Raw genomic sequence first — 24,140 nt, forward strand, 5'->3', positions numbered from 1 at the left:
CAAGGGGTGGCTCAGGTAAGCAGGAATGGTCCTGATGAGAGAGGACGCTCATGACAGAGAGACATTGGGATGGAGTGAGAGAGAGAGACATTTCTGGAGGAGGAGCCAGAGAAACCGGGGAGTGTGACGAGGAAGAAGAGAGGAATTCGAAAACGAAGCAGATAATCTCCAGAGCCGGACTCCTGGGGTGGGCTCAGGAAGCAGGGTCAGACAGGGATATGATGAAGATGGATGTGGAGTGATGCCAGAGCTCTGGTTGGAGGAATCTGATCAAGAGCAGCAAGAGTTACATGACAAGGAAGATGACATTTAGTTGTCTGAGTTTGCAGTATGAGGCTGGGGGAGACGGAAGGATGAACTGGGTGAAACAATGACAGACAAACCACCTGTCCTTCTCAGAGGAGTTAACCAAGAACACGTTGGACCTTGACAGCCATCAGGAAGTCAGACCAATTCTCCCAGCACAAACCACTGGTTTTGGAATCCCTGCCAAGCGCTGGACTTTGAAAATTAGTCGCCTGTGACATCAGAATGGCTCAGACTCACCGATGGGAAGAAGTTATGAGGGGGTCCGCCTGCTGATTACCTCTGAGATCTACAAAAGAGTGGGTTCCTTTCCATCCATTCTGAACCATGAGGACCCTGATCCTGGCCTGAGACCTCCTACCTCCGGGGCCCTGTTAGCCTGCCACCCCACTCCTCTCCCCCCAACTGGATGTCTTGATGTATTGCTGTGGGCTGGGTCACTGGCGGAGAGTGCAGTCCACCTATGTAAGTGACCATCGGATGCACAGAAGCGTCACTGGCAGCATGGGTAGCAGTGTTTTTAGTACCATAGCAACAGCGGTATAGTGGGTGGGAGGGGGAGTGATCTGATTATGGCACACACGGTATGCATGTGTATTCAGGAGTCAGCATGTAACTCAGCAAATACAGTCACCTTTACCTTAGGTGCTCCCTACAGTTCAAATAAAAGTTCATTATTATTCAATATTTAATAAATTGCTCATTCGAGTCATGCTGTTATTTTTATTTTATATAACGCAGACTAAAAATGATTGCATCACCAAGCGGGTACCAGGGTATCAGTAATAAGTTGATTGTGTACAATATATTACAACTCATTTTGTGGCATTAAATCACAAATCTCATATTTTTAATTTAGTGTAAACCCAAAATAATAAGCAGCTATCAACATAGATTATTAGAGGTTAAAATGTGCCACATTAAGGAAGTAAAAGACAAACAACAGAGTGCAAATAAAGGAAGTGTTTTATATTATTCTAACCTGAACAGAAGAGCTCATTTTGACTTTTGTTTTTCAAAATGAATAATTTTTTTTTGCTTGCATGAACTTGAAGATCTGTTCTTCACAACTGGTCTGGAGAAAGCCAGCGAGGACCAGAGCTTTATTTCTCTTTCATCTCGCTTCCCCGTCGCTCTTCCTAAATTCATAACCAGATTCTGATTCGGAACAGGATTACTGTCAGCTTTGGGCAGGCGGTCACGGATTACCTGTAACACTGCAGGCAGCATTTCCGTGCACACCTCTGCTGCAGACATGGAAACGCAGTGGGATGGGAGCAAAGTCAGTGCATTGAATGAAAATGAGAGGGTACCTTCAAAAATGTACAGAGAAAGAGTATGTTTCTGTGCAGTCAGACAGAGAAGGTTGCAGTCAGTGAGCACCAAGTCCAGAAAGAGTTTTTTTTGGCGTAGGTGAGCTGAGTTACAATACACCCCGATGTATTTATACTGTCGTTTAGTGGATAATTCTATAAATCATCAATGAATCACATGTGGCATTTTAAACATTTTACTATTTTTTAACATGTTCTATATCATATTGTGGTAGCTCAGATTGTAGGGGAGGGTTCCTGGTTCAAGCCCTGGTGAAGAAAAAACTTGGTAGGTGTTCTGGTTTAGGGATGCCTTCAGGTACCCCAATGGTCACATAGGGCCCTGGACGAGCTGGCAAATCAGGGATGTACCCTGTCTTCACCCAAATGCACCTGGGACAGGCTCCAGCAGCCTCCATATGGCTCCAAAGTGGATTAATCGGTCAAGAAAAGAAGAAGAAGCTTTCTGATGTTGTTCAATGTCAGTTTTTAATTTTAAAAAAAAGTAGCAAAACATTTTCTATGGATGTATATCAGCCAAGTCACTGTACGTTTAAAGGAAATGTCAAGCTGCCTCCCTACATCCTCATCAGGGCGAGGTTCAGTCTATGATTTTCATTTGTGTTGCCCCACACATGGTGTTTGTTGGCACAAAACATGGCTGGATTAACTTAAGTGCTCATCTGGCTTAAAAAAACAAAAAAACCCACATTTGCTGCTGTTTTTTGTGGTGCGTGCGTGCGTGTGTGCATGTGCGTGCCTGTGTGTGTGTGTAGTTACAAGGTGAAGGACAAGATGTGCTGATCATCTGCTCGAATGTTGGCAGTAGCAGAGACAGTTTCAACCGCATTTTCTCGCTGAAATAGATATTTGAGGAAACCATCAGCTCTGAAGAAAGTGTTCTGCTGCAACATATTGAATCAAATTGACAAGCTGGATAAACTGAAAGTGCTTGAAAGATTTAATATGTTATCCCGTTTTCAGCCACTTTGTCATTTTGAGTGAGTGGGATTATTTTTCTTTTTATGCCGCAGAGAATTGTGGGATTGCTTCCCTCCTGCAAGCTTCGGTCAAGGTGAATTTTTCCAAGAACGGCTGTGATTGATTTCCCGCTAAATCAAAAGCCTGTGGATGGTAAACATGCTTCAAGCTCAGTATTGACCAGTTTCCACAGTTATTTCAAGAGGCGATAGCATGGTGGATTGCCGCTGGCAGGAACACACCACCAGGAAGGAAGGCAGTCTATCACAGGACACACACCACTAACCCTCACATTCACAGGTGAATGACACAAACACCCCTGAAAATAATGATAAATCGAATTATTTTCAGTCTCCTCTGATATCTCTGTAGTACAAATATTGAGTCTTTTGTGCTTATTAGAATGAAGTGCTGTATTTGCAAAGACGCCTCGCGTTCAAATCGGATTTTGGAACTGTGATTGGGAGAGGGAACATGTTCATCTGTCTGTAATACCATCAATATCTCTTTCTGTGTCTCTGGCCAACCACTGTCGAAGAGCTTAGCGCTGTGATTACAACCGACATGAACGCAAATGACATGAATCTGAAAAATGACAAAGTTTTGTGGTTTTTTTTTTGTAATTTCCCCAGTTCTGTCTGTATTGTTACTCCGCAGAAATATTCAGAGCTCCACAGCAGTCCCCTACATGTGGCACGTGGGCTTTTAATCTCATGATCAGCAACATGAGTGACTCTCTCAGGGTGTCTGTCCTCCCGCCGTTGTCCCTCATTCGTCCTAGCGTCCTCCCCAAATAATTCTCCTCTCAGGCAGTCATTCTTTCCACATCCCCATCATCTCCTCTCCCAGATGTTGGGAGGGCAGGATTGGCTGTTTATTGGCCCCAGCCTCAGGCATCGTGGAGGAGGGGCAGCAGCCAGATGTTTGCCTGTATATCCATCCCATCTTTGTGAGCTTGAAGGCAGCGTGCAGCATCTGTAAGGAGGACTCAGGTGAGAGGGACTTTCCGGTGTGTTTCTGCCTCCCGCGCCTCCTCTTCTTGTTTGGGATCATGTTTGTCGGGTGCAACGGGTGTCGATTGGCTGGTGAGGACTGCTGCCGTGGGAGGGCGAATGGTGGAGGACATCACATGTGAGAGGACCACTTTTGCAGAGGGTGTGCTGGGATCTGCATGATCTAGGAGTTCACGGGGTCGGGCCTTTGGCCTCACTACCCTGGCAGCCATGTCAAAAGTGCACAAAAACAAAAATGTCTCCTGGGTAAGTACTGCCTCTGTGGCAAAGGAGGACGGGGGGTGTCAGAGGAAGAGGACCTTAATGTGCTGTTTTACTTCACTAACTTTTATTAGTTCATTGTGTTAACCCCATTTAACAATAGTTACAATTTCAGGTCGATTGATAAAACCTTTTCATTTGGACATCTGCATTGTTGTGCACTCTGCTGCAGCTACTTTTAACCCACCTGAGACAGCATCAGGTGGACCGGCGCTGATCAGACTCATACAGCTGTGAGAAGCGCGAGAGCAGCTCACACACACTGAGTTGGCCCGCCATGCATTGGTTGCAAACGCCGCAAGGTTGTTTCGTGGCATGCTCAGTGGTTACATGGAGCCTGTAGAAGTCGCAGGTTGAACATTTGCGTGCCAGCATCTCTGCCCGGCCCTGCACTGCTGGGCCCGACTCGATGCACACACACATACATGCACATACACACATTGCGCGTAAGAAGCTTAGGGACAGATGTTTGTTTATGTGTGTGAAAGAGCACATGTGGATACAAACACATGCGCTGTGCAAGGATGGGGAGAGGTGAGAGGACCAAAAGAACAAACTAAAAGGTATTTGAAAACAGCATCATTTGTGACTTTAGGATTATCTACAGTCATTGCTGATTCTTTGTCCTCCATCTTTAATTGTGGTGTTGCCCTCATATGTCCCGTCTGTGGCTGGACGTGGGCGTTGTAACTCCAGATACGTGCATGATCCAGAGGTCAGTGTCACAGCCTCTTGCTCAGTGCTGGCATAGCTGATGGCGTGTTTCTGCTCTTGGTTACGTAACGCTCTCATTTGTGTGCCACGCAAAGCTCCCCCACAGGAGGCTTTGATACCTCAGTGAGCGTCCATCTGCCGACGTTCTCTGAGGAGATGCATTCATAGGTAAAACATTGATCTTAGACTCGATCAAAAGTTCGACAGTGTGTTTGAATTAAACTGTCAGATTTGTTGAAGAAAAATCCATCTCTTTTGTGGTTTATGAAGTGGAATCCTGGATAGAGACCACTCTGGGCACATCTCAAAGTGACTTTCGACAGTTGAGAAGCAAATTTTTCAGGATGCTCCATCTATCCATGATGTGATGCTGGTGCTGCTGTGTTGTAGTCATACTTTGCAAACAACAGAGCTTTAATTACTGAGAATACAACTGAATAATGTTTTTTTGGTGGAAGGAGGATCAAGATTTTTTCTTTATCATGCTGCAGGCATGGCAACGCAGAGGATGATTTCAATTCTGTGTTTTAAAGGGAGCCCGTCATAATAATCCAGTTTGGTTCGGAAGTTGTGTTCAAACACGAACGCACGCGCGCGCATGCACACAGACACACGCACAGAACCGTCCAATAGGATGGGCGATCTGGAAGCGGTTCGGACAACTTCTTGGTTTGTTTGGTTTATGCGGTGCTTGAGGTCAGACTGTGCGGGTTTTGCGACTGAACAGATGCCGCATTGAGAAATAAGCCTTTAATACCCCCGGTAGCACTCGGGGAAGGGTAACTACATTCATCGCGCAATGAAGACTTGAGCGACAATCCGCTCCTCTGTGTCCGCGACGGCGCCGGGATATACTTCACATTTTACGCGCGGCGCCCAAAGACAGATCGGACGTATTTACCTGTGTCAGAGGTGAACGTGTCTCTCATGGCAGTCTTTCCCCGTATCTTCTTCCCAGCGGCCAGTTGATACATTTTGTTTTCACCGTGGAAGAACGCGCGTAGCCGCCACCATGCCACCAAAGAAAAAGGTAAAGTGGGAACTGTTTTGGGGTATTCTTGCGATATTTTCCTGCCTTTGCGTCTCTCTGCGTGTGCGTGTTGGTTCGGGCTCGTGACAGGAAGAGTAGAGGAGCGCACCATCTGTTGCACCGCGCGTTAATCCTTGTGTGTGGCCTGTCCACATCACTGCACTGAGGACGACCACATATCATGTGTGGAACTGGAAACTGCAAGCTCACAGACAGTTACATAAGCTGCCGCCTGTGCATTGGATATAATCTTTGGAAATTTTGAAAGGTTTCTACTTTATGACTTAGTTTTTCCAAGTTTAGTCTGAGACTCCCCAAATATATATAATACCCTGATTAGAACTTATTTTAGGGAAAAACATTGTTTACTCGTTATTACCATCTAATGTTAAGAGCATTTATTTTAGCTTTCAGAAGTGAACAATCTGCTTGTTCATCTGTTACTTCTGTCCTACAGGAGCCATCATAACCTAAATTATTTTATGTTCACTTTATCTACACCTTTTCATGCGTTTGCTTTTTCTTACTTTTACTCACTCTGTGCTTTTGAATTTAAGTGGGATTTTCACATCCATAAGGAGCTAAAGCAGAAGAGGTTCCTGTTCACAGCTCCTTCGAGTAATGCTGAAGTGACCACAAATTTAACAAAAGCAGCTCTTGTGAAGTTTTCAGGTCAGGGAGATGGAGAGGGTGACTTTTTTCTTGGCTTTGGTGTGTTTTAGAATAAAACAGCATTCGCTGGCACAGATATGAAACACATCCTGGAGCACAGATTCCTCCCTTGTGAATGGCCCACATGGTCTTTGCATACTGTTGCCTGTTGCCCAGAATAGGAAAAGCTTCTTAGTAGAAGTTACATGCAGATACCTGGGAGCAAGAAGGAGGGGCCCTTTCTGGAACCCTTCCTGACAATGCAAAGGTTGCTGGTTCTATTGTATCAGTAAACACAGTGATAATAACAGTCATAATCACCCCCCCCCCCCCCACACACACACACACACTTTTCCCAACAGTAATCATGTTGCATCACAACATCTTGCAGTGCAGCACAGCAGAGAAGATTGAGTCCATGGGAATGAAACGTATCTGTCACACCAGATTACGCTGTCTGGATGATAACAGGTGATGCAGCTGTTGTGTCTCTATCTGGTGGCTGCTCAGGTGCGTGAGCACGTAATGGTCCTGCAGAGGGGTTTGCATCACTCCCTGTCACTTGTCTCTCTCCTTAGAAATCCTGGATTGACACATGGTATCTTAATCTTCTTACTCAGAGACAATCATGACCCAGAGGAAGAGAATAGAAACTCACACACATGGCGGTTTATTTCTTAATTTGCTGACCTGCTGATTATATTGAAATTGTTCTAAAATATTGATGAATAACTGTAAAAGAATAGGACACATATTTTTACATTAATTGGTTACCAGTTAGACAATCGAAAAAAAAGTCGGCCATACTCCTGCATTCTCTAGGTTTGGCAAATCAACATTACAGTTTTGTTTTTCAAAGAAGTTTAAAAGTTACTGGGCTGTCAAATACCTTTAGTTTCGGCTAGCTTCGAAATTAGCTGGATTTTATCATTACCTGGATTATGGTGGTGCTGAGCGCTCTTCCAAATTAAAGCAAAACAAGTTTAACTGACATATTTAACCATATGTGATGTTCCTTATAATTGATATTACAGCTGAAATACTAGTGCTGCTTTAGGTGAGATGCAAACTTGTCCACCTACTTTAAAAAGTTTCACCTACTAGAAAAACCCTGTTTCCCCTGCTTTCTCAAGCATGAGAGTAGAATGACACCTATGTCTGTTCTAGATTATTTATGTATTTATTTATCAGAGAAGATTTTACTTTAGCCATTTAATTGATTCTGGAAGAAAGTTCACATCAATCCAGAATTAGAGCTAGACTGTTGACAATCAATGGCCGCTGGTCAATAAAAGCCAACTTCACCCTAAATTTTATGCCTGAAGCACTGTTTGAAATGGATGTAATAATGATCAAACCTGTTTCAATACACAGAGAAATCATCGATTGCATTTAGTCCTGCACCGATTTTCTGCCACGCTTGATCTCTAATTAGAGATCTGAGGCAGCCTTTGGGATGGACACCACAGATGGACACTGGTGCCAGAGGATGGTTGGCATACCAGGCCAATAGCATCTGCCTCATGGCACAGTCAGGTTGTTAACAAGGAGATGACGCAGTGAGGAAATGATTGCAGCCCTCCAAACGACCCCACAGAAGAATATTTATGGGAGAAAATTGCCAGCACCAGCAGCTCATTGGTGGGTTGACAGGAAATTAGTCACAATTAGGCGAGTGACCAGCAGCACAGAACTCAAAGAATTGGCTGCATGACAGGATCTACACTCCGGATTTATCGAGGCCTGTTGTGGAATTTTTAGCCGTTTGGAGAAGTAAACGATGAATCTAAGTTTCTGCGTAGGAGATGGTTTAATCCAGTCAGTCGGTCAGGATACACACACGGAAGTATGCGGAGAGATCTCTACTAAGCGTACACAGTTCTGATCTTATATAGCCGAAGGCCCGCCTCTGAGGCGCGGACACGGGACGTCTTCACAGCATGTGTGCGCTTAATGCACAGGACACAGGACGTCAACACAGTAGGTGCACGCTGCATGCACCGCAGGTGTTTGGTGCCTTCACAACATGTGCTCCGGCTGGCACAAGAAGTTGAATGACTGAGAATGTCCCCCCCATCAGTCGTTTGACGCTGGTCTTCTTTGAACCTCAGGGTGTCTTTGTTTCTTGCAAATGCATGAGGTGGCAAACAGACTGCTCTCCCAAATTTCCATTTCAACCCTACCTTTTGCACTCAATTTACATTTCACACTCAAATTCCATTTCAGGCATCCCAGATTTCCTGCTGCTTTAGTATATATGCAGATGCGAATATAAATATTACGGTCTGGGGACTCGTTTAGAGCAACCCCAGCACATTATGATGAGCTCACTCAGGGTTCTCACTTAACCAAGCAAAATAATGCTAGTGCAAAGAAGTCACCTCTGCTGCTCTGGAAATAACTGGATTGTATGCTTCATCATTCTTTTCACCATGTCAGGCCTCTGTCTCATTCGCCAGTGTTCCACTTGGGGAAATGCACCATAAAAAATGATTGTTGATACAGCGCGTTGTCAGGTTAAAGACCTAAAGAACTTTGCCATCTTGTTTTTACCCGCTGCCCAACTGTCCACGACTGCATAAGTACCATGTTGCGTAAAATTAAAACACTATAAAAATGTATAAAAATGCGTATTTGCTTCTGCAGTGCTGTTAATATAGGTGGGCTTAACCTCTAGTCTTTCTTTTGTGCAGAGTGACTTTTCAGCAGGACTTTACTGAACAAAGCACTTTTATGTTGTTGATTTCCTAGTAAAAGTAAAAGTGAATGGACACTGGCAGCAGCTGGGGAGTAGTATCCCAGTATCCAACCAACCAAACCAGACGTGCGTCCATGGCCCCGCTTCTCTGCAGTTGATGCTGTGAAGAGACTCTGTCAGACTGTTTGTTTGGTGCACTGTCTGAGAACGATGCACCTCCCACTCTGAATAACATGCAGAGTTATCACCTTCAGTCGTTCTTGCATGCTTTGGCCTGGAACATGCTTGTTTCATAGACAGATTGATGCCAGGATTGTTAGATTTGTACCTTTAATCATAGATGGTGATGACAGTGTAAAAGAGGATCTAATTGAGTCCTGATGAACGTCCAAAGGGAAGTGATCATTTCTGCTCAGTTGGCACATTTCTCTCAATGGTTGCCATGGAGATGCCTCTTCTTTTTTATTGAGGGAGCGTGCGGGCGGAGCTGGCATCCCGAGTGACCCAAGTGTAACACAATAGTGTAGACGCCAAGCAGAGCTTTTTTTACTGACATGTTGTAACCTGAAAAATTGGAAATGGTCATGCCTTTTTAGTGTTGCTGCAAAAATACACATTTTAGAATAATGGTGTCAAGTTTTGTTTCTTTGAATTGCTATGTTTTGTTATTTTTATTATCATGCAGCTTGTTTAAATCCTCTGCACGCAGATTCCATATCTTTTATAAAGATAAATATCGACAAAAAGATATCATTAAAATGAGGCTGTAAAACATAAAGCAGGAAGCTAAAGTTCTGTTGTAGATGTAATGGAGTGTGATGTCATGCACTCCCACTACTGGGTGTTCATACTGGCATCATACACTGGAACACCACCTATTTCCAATACAGAGAAGGCTTCTACAGGCAGAAATATGGCTGTGCCATGGGCTCACCAGTATCCCCCATAGTTGCCAATCTATACATGGAGAAGGTGGAATCCCAGGCCCTGGCATCCTTCACAGGAACTGCGCCAAGCCACTGGTTCAAGTATGTGGATGACACCTGGGTCAAAATTCAAACACAAGAATTGGAAGCGTTCTCCGATCACCTCAACAAAACAGACCAGTATGTAAAATTCACCCAGGAAGATACAAAAGGAAACAGTCTGGCCTTTCTGGACTGCGCAGTCAAGATCACTGAGGACAGAAATCTCACCATCGAAGTCTACAGAAAACCTACACATACCGACCAGTACCTTCAGTTTGACTCTCACCACCCACTGGAACACAAGTTTGGAGTGATCAGAACTCTCCAACACCGGGCCAGAGAAATACCCACCACATCCCAAGGCAGAAAGAAGGAACAGGACCACATTAAGACAGCTCTCAAAACATGTGGCTACCCTGACTGGGCCTTCACCAAAACCTCAAGAAAGCGAGACCCCAGCAAAGGAGAGGAGGAGAGAAACAAACGCTGCAGTGTTTCCATCCCCTACCTGTCCGGAGTCTCTGAGAAGTTTAGGAGGATCCTCCAGAAACACGACATACCGGTTCATTTCAAACCCAGCAACACTCTCAGACAGAGGTTAGTACACCCAAAGGACAAGACACCAAGACCCAAACAAAGTAATGTTGTTTATGCTATACAGTGCCAGGAGGAATGCAAGGAACTGTACATTGGTGAAACGAAACAACCTCTCCACAGAAGAATGGCACAACACAGACGCGCCACCTCTTCGGGTCAGGATTCAGCAGTCCACTTACACTTAAAGGAGAGTGGGCACTCCTTCGAGGACAGCCAAGTACGGATACTGGCCAGAGAAAACCGCTGGTTTGAAAGGGGGGTCAAGGAAGCTATCCATGTCAAATTGGAAAAACCTTCCTTCAACAGAGGTGGTGGCCTGAGGCACTTCCTATCACCCACATACAATGCAGTCCTCCACTCCTTCCAACAGCAAAACAAACATTCACACCATTCCAGGAAACCCAGTGACTCACCACCATGGGATCCAGCAGACAAAGGGGAGACACCTCAACAGAAACTAGGTGAACGACCCGACCAACGACCCTGCTAATGAGGTGACCCTCTCAGGTGACCACCCAGATCATTAGCATGCAAATGGTCCACAGGGGCTATATATTTTCAAACTCTCTCCCCAGCGATTTCAGAACTGAAGAAGCCTTCTGGATAGAAGGCGAAACGTCTTCAAGAGAAGAAACCCAGTCCAGTTGACAGAGAAAACTACCTTGGATACTGGCATTGCACACTGCACACTGCAATGAATGAGAGTAAAATGCCCCTCAAAGCATGACATCAGCAAGACACCAGCAAGGGGGGGAAAGTTTCAACTCAACTGGCTTTGCAAACTCATGACATAAAAAATATTTAGGGTTATTGTTAGGGATAGAGTTTGACATCAGGGTTAGGGTTGTGTTTAGGATTAGGGTTCGACATCAGGGTTACCGTATTTTCACGACCATAAGGCGCACTGTATTAAAAGGCGCAGTCTCAGTTATGGGTGCTATTTCTGTATTTAAAACATACATAAAGCGCACCATATTAATAGGCGCATGCTGAAACATACATTAAAAAATGACAACGGAAGTAAAACAGTGAGTATCGACACATTTATTGAACAAAATATTCATTCTTCCACCACAAAACCATCAAAGGATAAGGATAAAAAACTTTAATGATCCCACATCGGGTAAATTACACGTTACAGCGGTAGCCCGTGGTGTACAATACAGAAAAGTACTAAAAGAAAAAAGAATAAAAATAAAAAGACTCTTATATTATGTGCATTGCAATGTACATTATACAGTATATACAGAAATTAAAAATTATGTACACGAGGAGTGTCGGACAGTGTGAAGAAAAATGAAGGTGCAAATAAGATTTGCAAATAAGACATTCCAGAGGTAGGATGATTAGTTAGTGCAAATATGCCAACCCTGGGTTATTGGTGCTACAATTAAGTGTTGTGCATGTTGAACAATCTGACAGCAGTTGGGATAAATGACCTGCGGTAACGTTCCCTTTTACACTGTGGGTGTAACAGTCTCCTGCTGAAGGAGCTGCTTAAGGCCCCCACAGTCTCATGTAGGGGGTGAGAGGAGGTGTCCATAATTGATGTCAGCTTGGCTAACATCCTCCTCTTACCCACCTCGTCAATGGAGTCCAGAGAACAGTCCAGGAGTGAGCCAGCCCTTCTGACCAGTTTGTTGAGTCTTTTCCTGTCCCTCTCTGAGCTTCCACAGCTCCAGCAGACCACAGCGTAGAAGATCACCGATGCCACCACAGAGTCATAAAAAGTCCTAAGCAGTGACCTGCACACTCCAAAGGACTTCAGTCTCCTCAACAGATGAAGACGACTTTGGCCCTTCTTGTACAGGGCGTCTGTGTAATGAGTCCAATCCAGTTTATTGTTGAGATGAACACCCAGGTATTTGTACTCCACGATCTCAATGTCCAAACCCTGGATGCTCATGGGTGCAGTGTGAGAAGCCTTCCTACTGAAGCCGATCACCACCTCCTTTGTCTTGCTGGTGTTGATGCGCAGATGGTTCAGTTCACACCAGGCGACAAAGTTGGGGATGACCTCCCTGTACTCCAGTTCGTTCCCCTCAGACACACGTCCAACGATGGCTGTATCGTCGGAGAACTTCTGGAGGTGGCAGCTGTCCGAGTTGTGGCTGATGTCCGATGTGTAGAGAGTGAAGAGGAAGGGAGAGAGAACTGTACCCTGCGGTGCCCCCGTGCTGCAGACAACCACGTCAGACTCACAGTCACGGAGCCTCACGTACTGTAGTCTGTTGGTGAGGCAGTCGGTGGTCCAGGGAGCTAGGTGACAGTCGACAGTCCCTCCATCTTCACTCTCAGCAATGATGGCTGGATTGTGTTGAAGGCACTGGAGAAGTCAAAGAACATGACTCTCACAGTGCTCCCGGTGCCCTCTAGGTGTGAGAGTGACCGGTGCAGCAGGTAGATGACAGCGTCATCCACACCAATGCCCGGTCAATATGCAAACTGTAGAGGGTCCATCTTGCTGTCCACCAGCTGTCGGAGGTGGGTGAGAACGATCCTCTCCATGGTCTTCATCAGGTGAGAGGTTAAAGCCACTGACCTGAAGTGGTTGGGCTCCCTGGCGTGCGCAGTCTTAGGAACCACACATGATGTTTTCCACAGTAGTGGAACTCTCTCCAGACTGAGGCTCAGGTTGAATATGTGCAGGAGTACTCCACAGAGCTGATCTGCACAGTCCTTGAGTAGTCTGGAGTTGATGCCATCAGGGCCAGTAGCTTTCCTTGTCTTGGTCCTCCTCAGCTCCTTCCTCACCAGATCAGCTGTAATGGAGAGGCGAGGTGTGACTCCTGGTGGGTGAGGACGGGGGTTGGACTGTGAGGATCGATCTGGCAGGGGGTGGAGGGAGGTGGCGTGGTGTGAGGAGAGAGCTGCCGGTGCCGGAGGTGTTACGGGGGGAGAGGGGGGATGGTGATGTGACAGCACAGTCAGGTCTGGGCTTTGATGAGTGGGAGAGGGAGGGGCAGCACAGTCGAATCTGTTGAAAAAGGAATTCAACTTGTTTGCCCAGTCCAGGCTCCCAGATCCAGAGCCCCTCCCGCTGTCCTTTGTGTGACCTGAGATGGTTTTTTGACCTCTCCAGACTTCCCTGGCGTTGCTCCCCTTGAGGCGCTCCTCCAGCTTCCTCCTGTAGCTGTCCTTGCCTCTCCTTATCCCCCTTCTCAGCTAAGTTTTCATCTTCTGTATCTGAATTAAACAGCTGCACTATTTCAATGTCCAACATCCCAAATTCCTCTTCTTAATCATCTGAATCGGACTCACCGACCGGCTCCGGTTCAGCATTGATTTTGTGAAAGCTCTTCCAATACATGAAGACGGTATCATAGCCCATGCGTCTACAATCCACCCGCATATGGTGGCATAACTTGCCCGCCACTGCCAGTCTTTGTGAAGGAGTGTTCGCCTTCCATCATCCAGCGCTCTGTCCATTTCCGTGGCAGCCGAGAACCACGGTGAACGACGGCTTCTCGTGCCCCGTTGTGCATATCGCCACCATGCTGGTCCCTTTTTCTCCACTTTGTGGGTCAAAGGGATGTTAAAAGTTGGAGGGATCTCGTCCATGTTGGTGATGTGGCTGGGCGCGGTTATCTTGTCACGGCAGTAGGTGCGGAAGATGGCCACCCTCTCCTGGTAATCCACGGGCAGCCGCTGCGCAACAGTTGTCCTCGCGCGTATGGAGAGATGCCGCCTCCTCATGAAGCGAAAATTCTAAGATTGCTCGATGGCCATTTTCAGCTGCATATTCGGTGGCCTGCAGTTTAAAGTAAGCCTCATTCATACGCGTCTCGCTTGACCGGCGCCATTTTAGCGGATCCTTACGTGATGGGTTTTAGGGGACCCATCAAAGGCGCACAGCAGATTTTGGAACTCAGTCCACACACAAGGTGCACCATATTATAAGGTGCACCGTCAAATTTTGAGAAAATCTCAGTGTTTTAGGTGCGCCTTATAGTCGTGAAAATACGGTATGTTTGGGGTTACGGTTAGGGTTGAACATTAAGGTTTGGGTTAGGGTTAGGGTTTGACATCAAGTTTAGGGTTGTGTTTAGGGTTAGAGTTCGAAGTTAGGGTTGTGTTTAGGGTTACAGTTATGGTTGGACATTAGGGTTAGGGTCAGGCATTGGCTAACCCTAACCCTAACCATTTGAAAGGCAAAGGGATCGGGATAGTTCTCCTAACATCATGCTCGACTAATTAACCCACCAGTGTGCCGGGCGAACTGTTGTTGCTGTTATAAGGTATGAATGCTTTGTGTTAGCCTGCAAATCCCCAGGTGTGGAGAAGTGGTTATGGTCCACGATTGAGAGTCAGTTCGGAATGAAACACTGTGATTCCCAGGCTCCCTCGTGAGACACATCATCAGTTGTGTGACTTGAGGTGACTTAGAGTGTTTGACCACTTACCACAGGACACTCAACCAAGGATGTTCCCGCTGAAGATGCGTCGTCTCGAATCAGTGCGTTCCAAACGGATGTCGAAACATTTTTGTGTGCCATCACAAAGTAGAGACGGATTATGCAGGGGTTATGCCTGAGTACTAAATATTACTGATGGCATGCAAGATAATAATCCATCTCATTTTAAGTTAAGTTGTTCTTTTGTACCTTCCCCTGAAAATAAATTCAGGGGATAAATTACATATTTCTGTTTGGTTTTTGATTGTCTGTGAGCCTGTGACACTCTGATTTCTGGCCCATTTGAAATATTTTAGACTCCGATCCATTTTCCCAGAACATTTCTGCATGCAGTGTCATCAAATTGATGCTGATGATTTAACAAATGTGCTTTCTGGATGTCTTTCTGGCAGGGAGAGCGTCAGGACTTGGATGCAGCAGAGGAAAGAAATGCCCAAGTGCAGCTGGAGAAAGCCAAGGTATGTCTGCATTTATCCACACCCTCATTTTTTTCAGGAAAAACATGAGAGACCTACAAGCAGGAAGCATCAGGATTAAAAAGATAAAGATTCTGTTGTGTAAAAGTTACTGATTTTTTGCTTCAGAAGATCAATTATCTTGCAGGGGCTGAGAATTGCTATATGAAATATCTTTCATTCATTAAACACATCACCAACACAAATTTTTTACAAACTACCAGTTTGACATTTTACAAAGTACAATTTAAAAAAAGAAAACAAGTTTACATTTAAAAAACAAATTGACAAAAATGGGATAAACTTTTTTGATGAACTGAAGCCATTTGGTTTGGCTCTTTCTGAAATGTTTTGTGGTTTCAGTGTGAATCCGCAATGGAGAAAATATCATCTTGAGAATATTCACTCCAGAAAATGGACAAAACATTCAATTCATCTTTTTATGTACATTACATTATTAATGTCGTTAGGAAGGATGTCACCGACTAGCCATATGTTGATTACCATAAATTCCGTACTATAAGCCATTACTTTTTTCCTCACACTTTTACCCATGCAGCTTATAGATGCAGCTTATTTATGGATTTTTATGACTTCCTTAATCGCCCACCCGCGCTGTTTGGAAAAAGTTTTATGGTTTTCTAATTTTATTGCTGTATTATGGCTATGTTATCTATGTTATGTATAATCTTTCTGCATACCATAAGGATCTCATGTCTCAAAGTTACGACCTACGGCCTATTGGTCTGACTTTTTCCTTGAATTTTATGAAATTTGCATGGTGCGGCTTATTGTCAGGTGCACGCTATAGTGGGGAATTTACGGTAATATTTTGATGTATGTTTTTCTGTTGTAATAAAACCATGTTCTGTATGTAAGGTCTGTTATTAAGGGCAGGCAAAAAAAAAAAAAAAACGATGCCAAGCATTTTCTTCTACTTTGATGATAAACTTTCTTGTAACAGCGCCAATACGAAAAATGTAAAAATGTTTTATATTTGTTTCAAACTGTACCGTTGCCATGAATATTATTTTGTATTGCACTTCTTGGCCACAGTAACTATTAATATGAGGGTACAATAAACAGCTGTCAGTTTAATTTTCTGATAAAATCACACTTTAAAAAACTTTTTCTTAATTCACAAAATATTTTTAATTATTATTGAGAATATGGCTGTTACATCAACAATTGAAGTTCTCTCAATCAGGTAATTAATCAATCTTTATTTATATAGCGTTTGTTACAATCAAAATTGTTTCTAGGTGCTTTCTCTAAATATAATCATTTCAAAAGCCATTATCCCTAATGTTTTGATTCTAATCATTCTATATAATGTATCAGATTTATCAGATTTATTATTCCACTAACTAACTAAAACTGATCAAAATCAATGTTAAATCCTTGACGTCTGTTATTGAACTCTTGACCTGTGTCTGCAGTACAAACCCGTGGCATTTGCCGTGCGTTGCAACTTCTCTTACACTCCAGCCGACGATGACAATGTCCCCGTCCCAGGCCACGCTGTCACTTTTGAGGCTAGAGACTTCCTCCACGTTAAAGAGGTTTGAGACACAGATTGCATCGTCTGCCAGCCTACAGTGACTTAGCTGCTGAAGCTTGGCATGGAGCAATACCGTCTGGATTACAGTGTAGACTGATTTTACCGGGAGGAATTAACGTGACCCAAAGCACCTCATTCTGTCTTTCCCTCTCCATGAGCAGAAATTTAACAATGACTGGTGGATTGGCCGGCCGGTGAAAGAGGACGGCGTGGTGGGCTTTGTCCCTAGTCCAGTCAATCTGGAAACCATTCTCATCAGAAGAGAAGTCCAGGCGAGGAAAGCTGCAAAGGCCTTAGCCAGGTGCAGCATGGGTCTCCTTTGGATTTGGTGCCGGGCTGTCAGAAATAAGCCCACGTGACAGTCTGTCTCATAATCCTATTCAGAATTTCAAGCAGCACGTGCACAAAATGACATCTCTGTAATGTGTAATAGTGGATTATACGACATTCCCAGCATTCCGCTGAAATCATCCTCAGATTAGTTAAAGTGCATTTGGAGAGGTGTCAAAGTCTCACCCAAAGAATTATTAAATGAATTGTGGATTAAATCCACTGTGGTGAGCTGGAAATACTCTTGAATCCCCCTCTCTTTTGTACAGTTATTACTTTATTCTTGCACCGATGAGCAAGGATGCTTCACACACACACACCACACACATGATTTTGCGATGACCAGTTTGCCTGGAACACATCTGGGCAGACGTTTGGAGAAACGGGATCTATTTTATTCGATACAGACACAGGGAAGAAGTTTTTACTTTAGCCAATCTGAGCTAATACAGGCTCTTTTATGTCACCTCAGTAAAGCAGCATCTCAAGCAGCTCTGGATATGAACTCAAAGAAGTACACACCTCCATCCCAAGGTCAGTGTGTGTGCTAACATTAAAATAAAAGAATCGCATTTCTGTGATTGACCCTCACCGAACCTCCCATCTTTGCATATGAGCAGCCAATCAGCAGGTGAAGAAGAAACCGGTAAGTGGGAAAAAGTCAACTTATTTTCAACATCTAGCTGGTAAAAGTTGCTGGATGGCACCAATGTCCTGCCTGAGATGAACCTTTATCCTTTCTTGGCATGTTCCTGCAAATGTAGGGGGAACAGGTGGCCATGTATGATGTCGTGCCTACAATGCGACCTGTGGTTCTAATGGGACCTTCACTCAAGGGCTTAGAGGTTAGTTTTTTAATTTAGCCAATTTCAAATAAATTCTAGAATTTTGCATTGAACATTTACAGGAAAATGATTTACCTGTGCTTCCTATTCACCTGCAGGTTACAGATATGATGCAAAAAGCACTGTTTGATTTTTTAAAACATCGATTTGAAGGCAGGTATGTTATGATTTAAGTAGTTAAAATGTGACAAGGAAAACTCCAATTACAGTGACGCATGTGTCACAATCAGTATTGCTGTCTCTCCTTCAGGATCACCATTACGCGAGTCACTGCAGACATCTCCCTAGCCAAACGGTCCATTCTGAACAACCCGGGAAAAAAGGCCTTAATGGACCGATCCAACACCCGCTCCAATTTAGGTATGCAGGACAGCGGGAGTCCCCCTCATTTGCAATTATTATTAGGTTAAAACGAACAACTGATGCTGTCTGATGGCGGTATGGTCTCCTCTAACAATAAGAGGACATTAATCACTTCCTCTAAATCTATTGAATATTTCACAATATATATACCTGCCTTGTAATGTATTACATGTGCCTAAATCTACAACTAACTAGCTGATCAAAACAAACAAGACAAATAACATGCCTCCATTGTTTCCACTGTTAAAATGATATGAACATATTAGGCCTTTTAAACTTTTGCAGTGCAATCAGGTGTGCAGGATCCACACCGCTGAGACCGTCAAAAATGCTTTTAAATAGCAGCTAAACATGGCAGCATCACAAGTGAAGAAAAGCCAAATTCCAAAAAACCTTCTTGGCTTTTTCAAATACCAGTCCTCTTCTGGTGCTTCCTTCTCCCCAATCACGAGCTCCATGAACAGGCACACAGCTGACAAATATAAAGTGGCAAAAAAAGAGAGGTGGGGTAAAATTTACATGGTTTTCTCTACTCTTGTCTCTCTCATTGCTCTCTCACCCAGATGCTGCTGGTATGTATGACTGAAAGCTTTGGTAGTCTCTCTGCGTGTATGTGTTCACTTCACCATCCCACACCTCTCATCACCTGCAGACGCTGTGAGTGTGTCTGTGTGTTAGTACTCATGGACACTTGCAGCTGCTCTTTTTGTGAAGTACAGCACATGTCAAATTTAATTCATACTACCGGTACTCTCCTTTCAGAGTTCTTCTGTAACACAGTCAGATTCAGTTAAAGGGTTCGGCAGGCAGGTTGTTTAATCCAAGGCCACATGTGTAGTTTCTGTCACGTACTTATGATTTAATCAAAATTTAAGAATGAGTCAGACTACAGGAAAACAATTGTAACTCTTCAAACCTTGTATGCATGTACCTTTTTGGGCCCGCAGATCTAACGAATGATGGATGAAGGACCACGTGAGCTGATCTTAACTTGCTCACTTGTGGAAATAATATTTGTTTTCCATGTAGGTAGCTAAGAGTTACCTGCACTGAGTCTGGTCAGAACCATCAGCCTGATTATCCTGTAGTCTGAGCCCAACTTTCGTCATTGCTGTGATTTAGGGCTTATTTTCTGGAGTAGATCTCAACAGTCCATCTGGAAGGTTTATGATATAACAGCTTCTTCCTCTATTAAAATAAATGGGATAAAATGTTAAATGTTTTGAGTGACCATGAGAATAGTGCTCAGAAGAGTACAGAAGCACTCAGAAGTACAGAAGAGAATTAGTACCCCCCTATGAGAAAAACAAATAGAGGTAGTAGATTTTTTGGGAGAAATGTCAAGAATAAAGAGAAGGAATAGTTGATGTTTTGAGACTGAAACAAGCAACACAAGTAACATACCATTTAGGCAGTAAGATGAACTGATGAATCTATTTAGAGTCGGCTGTAGTGTTTTGACTTTTTTTTTATGTTTCAATTTTTTTTCCCAAAAATGCATGATTTTAAAAAAAATCAACCCCCTCTCATTTTTCCCACTCATGGGTGGCCCTAATACTTTTCTGTACTCATGACTGGACTCTCGGGATGTGCTTGTTTTCCTAGTGGACTCAATGTACGGCTTATCAGTTTGTTCCTCAACATGAATCTGCTTTAAAACATGATTTGTTTTAATTTTTATTTGTTACATCAGCAACCTTGCTTGTAACCTAAAGGGTCCCCATCTGTTATGATATAGCAGTAGGCTGCAGAGAAAACCCCCCAGAAAACATTCAATACTGTTTAAATGGCATGCCAATAATGGGAGAAGCTTGAAGAGTTTCTGCTGCCTGTCAGGTGGGGCACAATTTTTTAATGTAAAACAATTGAATCTAAAGTGATTCTGTTCTCTTTTGCAGCCCAGATCCAGGGGGAGGTAGAACGCATCTTTGAGCTGGCTCGCAGTTTGCAGCTGGTCGTTTTAGATGCAGACACGGTCAACCACCCTCTCCAGGTGGCGAAGACCTCACTGGCACCAATCCTAGTCTATGTCAAGATCTCTTCGCCAAAGGTAAGGCGGACATGAACTCTGCCTTTCACTGACTACTGGCTCCTCTGTGACACAAATGTGTTTTTCTACGGTAATTTACTGTGAAGGTACTGACAAGGCTGATCAAGACAAGAGGGAAATCACAGAGCAAACATCTCAACGTTCAGCTGGTGGCTGCAGATAAGCTTGCCCAGTGCCCACCGGTCAGTGCCCCCTACTGGAAAATGTCAGAATTAACGAACACAATTGAGTAACACAGCATTTTAAAAGATTGAGCCATATTCAAATTTTATATATCAGTAATGCTAATAGATTAGACACTGAATAAATTTGTTGTTTATTTTTTAAGTTTATTTTTTCCTCTCTGTAGGAAATGTTTGATGTGATCCTAGATGAAAACCAGCTAACCGATGCCTGTGAACACATTGCTGATTATCTGGAATCTTACTGGAGAGCCACGCATCCGCCAGAGATGGAACCTGCCAACGCTCTGGTGGCCCAGCTGGCTGAGAACACACTGCCCACCAGCCCTTCAGCAATACCAGTATGTGAAACAAAGAAGCTTTTGAAAATGTTGAGAAAAAAACAACATTTTCATCCCTACATCTCATTCCTTCCATCTCATGGTGGTCTAGGATATATAGAATTCCTGCTTTTAAATGATGAGCTCAGCTAGAATATTCGGTTCTCATGCGTTTCCATGGTCTTCATCTAACATTCTCATCTCATTTCTCCTCATCCTCCTCCTCCCTGGAAAGTTCAGGAAATGAGATAGATCTACCTCTGGTGAGTGACAAGCATTGTACAAACATTACAATAACCTGCACTGAACATGCATTAAACTACACTCATTGTACATACTAATGCTTACATTAATGATGCCATCTTTAATAATCAATTTCAATTTCAAAACAAAGGTGAGATTTTTAGACACTATATGAGATCATAAACAATTTTCTCAACTATTAATAAGTGAATATAAATGCTTGTTTCACAAAGCCAACCAATGCTGAGGTATTAAAAGGTATGTCATTATAGTCTCTGAAGCTTCCGAGGCTGAGGTGTAGTTTTGTCTAAGGATTAAAAAAATTCATCTGAGAATTCCAAAACTCAATTCAAAACTGTTGAACATTGTGAAATTTGTCATTTGCCAACATGAACTCACCAGTCACGTATTAGACACATCTTGCTAGTGAAAGGTTGGGCCCGCTTTTTCTTTCAGAACTGCCTTAACTCTTCATCGTATACTTCCAACAGGGTGTTGGAAACATTCCTCAGAGATTTTGGTCCATATTGGCATGAGCGCATCATATAGTTGATGCAGATTGGGCTGCACATCTGTCTCTATCGGATTTTCCTGTGGAGTGCACTGAACTCACTGAAATGTTCCCGAGTGCATCAACTATAAACAGTACAAAAGACCATGCTTTTATTCTTATTTTAATATTGTATTGCATTTGTGCTGGAATTAGAATTAATGCTTATATCAAAAGAAAGTTGTAAACTTCAGTCAAGAGATGTCCTGGTTATAACTTTAGGTTTGCCAACTACAGATTAACGCTTTATCATATTCAATTTTCTTTACTTTTTACATAATGTCCCACATATTTAGAAAGTTTTTGAGGAAAGTTTTTTTTTTTTTAGTTTTAGTTTTAGTTTTTTAGTTTAAGTTCATGTTGAAACATTTATTCATTACACAACTGTGAAAACTCTGTTTCATTTTCTTGTTGAAGGATGGGCAGAAAACCAAGAAATCTGCAGCCCCCAAGCGGAAAGGTTCCCAGGAGAACCATCTAGACCAGGAGGCCCCTTCAGCCCCATCACAGGACCAGCGGGACGAAGAGGGCCAAAGAGAAGAAGAAGAGCAGCTCTTGAGAACTGAACCAAAGAGACCTCAGCACACCCACCATCACCACCATCACAATCACCGCAGGTCGGAGCATCACAGTCAGACGCAGCACAATCATACATCCAGCGGTCAGGGAGCACCTGGTCAGAGGCTCCGCCACAGGCACCTGCATGTGGAGAGGGATGGAGAGGTGGGCGAAGCGGCGCAGGCTGACAAGGCGGAGACTCGATATGATGACCAGCAACATAATAGCAACCACCACTATCACCACAACCACCACCGTCACCATCACCGCGGCTACAGCCAGCCACATGTCGGGGAAGACTATGACCGTGAGCACAACGAGCGAAACCGTCAGCACAGACATCATAATCCCGCACGGACCCCCCACAGTGATTACCACTCTGTACAGAATCACCACAGCTATCACCATTACCATGGCAGGGACAGGGACAGAGACAGAGACAGAGACAGGGACCGAGATAGAGACAGAGGGAGGGATAGGGATAGGGACAGAGAAAGGGACAGAGACAGAGAGAGGGACAGAGACAGAGATAGCAATAGAGACAGGGAGGGACACAAGGACAGAGTAGACAGAGATAGAGATGCACGACATCGGCACAGAGATTCTTAAGTCTATTATTGACCGTCTTTGCGGGTGACTGGTGCATGATTTTATGCTGCTCAAATTCTAATGCACAGAGACAGGGCAGTGGTGCATCATTTCTATGAACAATATCCCTGGTTGTGGTGTTATTTTACATTTATTTTCCACTTTTACTGCCTGCCTCTTCCACTGTATCCTGTCGTCTCTCACCAAAATGCAAATGATGTCTTTTCCTCACTATGTTCACATAGCTCCATGTCGTTATTTTTTTTCGAGTATAACTGTAAATGGTGTGCTTCTGTAGCATGTCTTTAAAGGGGTTTTAAGTTATCATAAAGTTACTTAATTTTTTAGCTCACAATAGTGTATAAAATCCAAGAACGGGCATCAATTTCTTTAGAGTTGCCAGCGACTGATTCCAACGAGCAATGCCTGCAAAACTGCACCCTCCTTAAGTTTGGTTTGTGACTGTAGTATTCAGCCTCATTTTGCAGATTTGCATTGCGGAGGGAGGGCCAACGTCTTTATTATTGGAAAAAGAGTCACAAGGTTTAAAAATTGCTCATAAGCAAGAGTAAAGTCCAAAAACATGCAGTCCAGGTTGATTGACGACTAAATTACCACTAGGTGTGTGCGTGTGCGTGTGTGTGTCCTGTGATGGCCAGGTGACCTTTGCAAGGGGCTATTCCACAGCAGCCCTGATGACCCTGGTGCATGTCTTTTCATGAATTGGTTTTCACTTGTGTGAATGTGAGCAGCCTCAAAATCTACATCTTTAAAATTTTCACATTAAGCCACAAAAGAGTTTGAAATGAACTGCATGTTGGGACAAACAAGGAATTTGAGACACCTGTACATTAAAAGTGGGGTTGTGGGGATCAATGTAATAAACAGGCTCGTTCCGACTTCTGTACCACAAATTTATGTGGTTTCGGTTCCTTTAAACTTGTACAATTAATTATGTTGTCACTGTTTGAATGAAGTTTGTGTTCAATTCTTTGTTAACAAAAGTGCAACTATTTTTCTACACGGCTCTAAATTGCAGCCGTCCATTGGAGCTGTTCTCTGTGTAAGCATGAAAACTCTGGTGACACTGATTTGTGCGCTATGCTGGATTACTCTATGCATCCTCTTGTGATAAAAAAAAAATACTG

At 43.7% G+C, this 24,140-nt stretch overlaps 1 protein-coding gene across 4 annotated transcripts; it reads left to right on the forward strand.

Moving 5' to 3' along the window:
• cacnb2b (calcium channel, voltage-dependent, beta 2b) lies at window positions 1-24,135 on the forward strand. Of its 4 annotated transcripts, XM_029831284.1 has the most exons (15): window positions 1-771; window positions 15,340-15,405; window positions 16,842-16,964; window positions 17,125-17,264; window positions 17,766-17,827; window positions 17,914-17,939; window positions 18,058-18,138; window positions 18,237-18,295; window positions 18,389-18,498; window positions 19,065-19,073; window positions 20,400-20,551; window positions 20,638-20,733; window positions 20,901-21,074; window positions 21,289-21,316; window positions 22,264-22,374. In XM_029831284.1, the coding sequence occupies exons 1-14, from the start codon at window positions 724-726 to the stop codon at window positions 21,298-21,300; spliced, it is 1,158 nt and encodes a 385-aa protein (XP_029687144.1). In that variant the 5' UTR covers window positions 1-723; the 3' UTR covers window positions 21,301-21,316; window positions 22,264-22,374. The 4 variants fall into 4 exon arrangements, with proteins under 4 accessions (XP_029687144.1, XP_029687140.1, XP_029687142.1 ...); XM_029831280.1 differs by lacking the exon at window positions 21,289-21,316 and having other exon boundaries at window positions 22,264-24,135; XM_029831283.1 differs by lacking the exons at window positions 1-771; window positions 21,289-21,316 and adding an exon at window positions 5,280-5,618 and having other exon boundaries at window positions 22,264-24,135.
• The last annotated feature ends 5 nt before the right edge of the window (window positions 24,136-24,140 follow it).

This window comes from Takifugu rubripes, chromosome 22 (assembly GCF_901000725.2).
Source record: "Takifugu rubripes chromosome 22, fTakRub1.2, whole genome shotgun sequence".
Lineage (NCBI taxonomy): Eukaryota > Metazoa > Chordata > Actinopteri > Tetraodontiformes > Tetraodontidae > Takifugu > Takifugu rubripes.